We start from the raw sequence: 2,184 nt of genomic DNA, 5'->3' as shown, positions 1-2,184 counted from the left end.
GAGACACCCCAGCTGAAGCGGCATCAAGTTCATTCGGGGGGAACAAACCTAAACCTCTCACCATCTTCTATGAAGAAAACAGAAGCCCGATGAATGATACATCCCCAACTATGATCAGAAGTGGTATTACCATCGAAGTCCCCAGCCTATTCCCTTACAAGAGCGATAAGGCTGTCCCATGGAATTATGAGTGTAATATTTTGGGCACAGCTTCATCCGCCCCCCAAGCATCTTCTAAAGATCTAACTAGTGTGAGGGGTATAACGCGAAGTGGGCGATGTTATTCCCCTGAGATAGCGGAGAGAGTTGGAAAAGGGAAACCAGCACAGGGAGAGGGAGGCCTAAAGAAAGCAGATACCTTTTCTAAGGACCAAGTTGACGAATCTGTAGTGGCTCCGAACAATGAGGTCAAAAATCCTGTTACCGAGAAAGAAGCGGGTGAATTTCTCAAGTTTATCAAACACAGTGAATACAGCGTGGTAGAACAATTAACCAAGATGCCCGCTCGCATCTCGTTGTTGTCCTTACTATTGAATTCGAAAGCACACAGGAACGCGCTGCTCAAAGTCTTGAACCAAGCTTATATGGCACAAGATATATCAGTGGAAAAGTTAGACCACATCGTGGGGAACATTACAGTGGCGAACTTCATTGCCTTTAATGATGAAGAAATACCATCGGGTGGTCGAGGAAGTAACAAAGCGCTGCACATTACCATCAAATGCAAGGACCATGCCGTACTTAGGGTCTTGGTCGATAATGGTTCAGCTTTAAATGTCATGCCTCGCTCTACTTTAACCAAGTTGCTAGTAGATGTGTCGTATATGAGAACCAGCAGCATGGTTGTAAGGGCTTTCGATGGGACCACAAGGGAGGTGGTAGGGGACATTGAACTACCGATAAAAATTGGCCCTTGCATTTTTGAGGTCCAATTTCAAGTCATGGACATTGCCCCGTCATACAATTGCTTGTTAGGGCGTCCATGGATTCATATGGCTGGAGCCATACCATCTTCCCTTCATCAAAAAATTAAATTCATAGCTGAAGGCCAACTGATAAGTGTCTGTTCAGAGGAAGACATACTGGCTATTCAACCATCATCTGTTCTCTATGTAGAGGCAACAGAAGAAGTCCCAGAATGCTCTTTCAGATCTTTTGAATTTGTTAATGCTACTTATGTGGGGGAAAGAAAAGTGATACCGACCCCTCGTTTGTCAGTAGCCACTAAAATGGGGGTTAAGCAGACTGCGGGTAAAGGATGCCGTGCCGGTTTGGGGTTAGGAAAGAATTTACAAGGAATTAACCGTCCTCTAACTCCAATAAAGAATGAAGAAAAATTTGGTTTGGGGTACAAGCCTACCAAAGAAGAAAAAAGGAAACTGACAGCTCAAAAGAAGATTAAAAGGATGGCTCAACTTGAGGGAAAGGAAGAAGATTTCGAAGAACGGACAATCCCACACCTATATGAGACTTTTCGCTCTGCAGGTTTCATTCATCCCGAAGCACCACCAAAGGTCAATCAGGTTCTACGGATATTTGATGAGCTATCAATCCATATGATCAAAGATGAAGAACCTCACGAGAAGATCCCTGTGGTGTATCCAGTACTGCCAGGAGAGGAGCTAAGCAATTGGATAGCCACGGAATTGCCCATCATCTTTAAGCCTTCCGAAATGTAATGAACAATTTTATCTAAATGCCTATGCCCAAGGGTGTTAAGATTAATTTTCTGTTTAAGTAGGGCTTTCTGTTACCTTCATCATTTGAATAAATGACAATGCATAATGTGTTTCATAATTCATCAATCTTTTTGCATATTTTCTTTCATCTATTCTTTTAGCCAATAAATACTTACCCATACACGCGTCCAACTTTACCTGTTTGCAGGTCTTTAAATAATGAACACGAAGACAATCTAGACAACGATTTGAATATCGATTTTGAGATAATTTCGAACATTGATGAATTGAAAAATGAAGAGGAGGTGGATGACTATAGCTTACCCCTTGATTTGTCGAGAATGTTGGAACGGGAAGAAAATGAGATTTTACCTCATCAGGAACTCACAGAAATGATTAACCTCGGAAATGGAGAAGAGAAGAAAGAGGTTAAGATTGGCACCTCGCTGTCATCCGATGAACGGCTGAAGCTAGAAGAATTGCTCCGTGAATATGTGGACGTGTT

The 2,184-nt window shown here is 42.4% G+C and overlaps 1 protein-coding gene across 1 annotated transcript; it reads left to right on the top strand.

Annotated features, from left to right (window-relative positions):
- LOC108662447 lies at positions 90–1,679 on the top strand. The gene has a single exon (XM_018122819.1). It carries the CDS (start codon positions 90–92, stop codon positions 1,677–1,679), a length of 1,590 nt encoding a protein of 529 aa, XP_017978308.1.

The sequence above is a fragment of the Theobroma cacao genome, chromosome 6 (genome assembly GCF_000208745.1).
Source record: "Theobroma cacao cultivar B97-61/B2 chromosome 6, Criollo_cocoa_genome_V2, whole genome shotgun sequence".
NCBI classification, from domain to species: domain Eukaryota; kingdom Viridiplantae; phylum Streptophyta; class Magnoliopsida; order Malvales; family Malvaceae; genus Theobroma; species Theobroma cacao.
Note: the sequence above shows the minus strand (reverse complement) of the source record. Positions and strands in the feature narration are given on the sequence as shown.

What these genes read in the sequence shown, in the direction of transcription:
- LOC108662447 (XM_018122819.1), top strand. Translation starts at nt 90, where the DNA reads ATGAATGATACATCCCCAACTATGATCAGAAGTGGTATTACCATCGAA.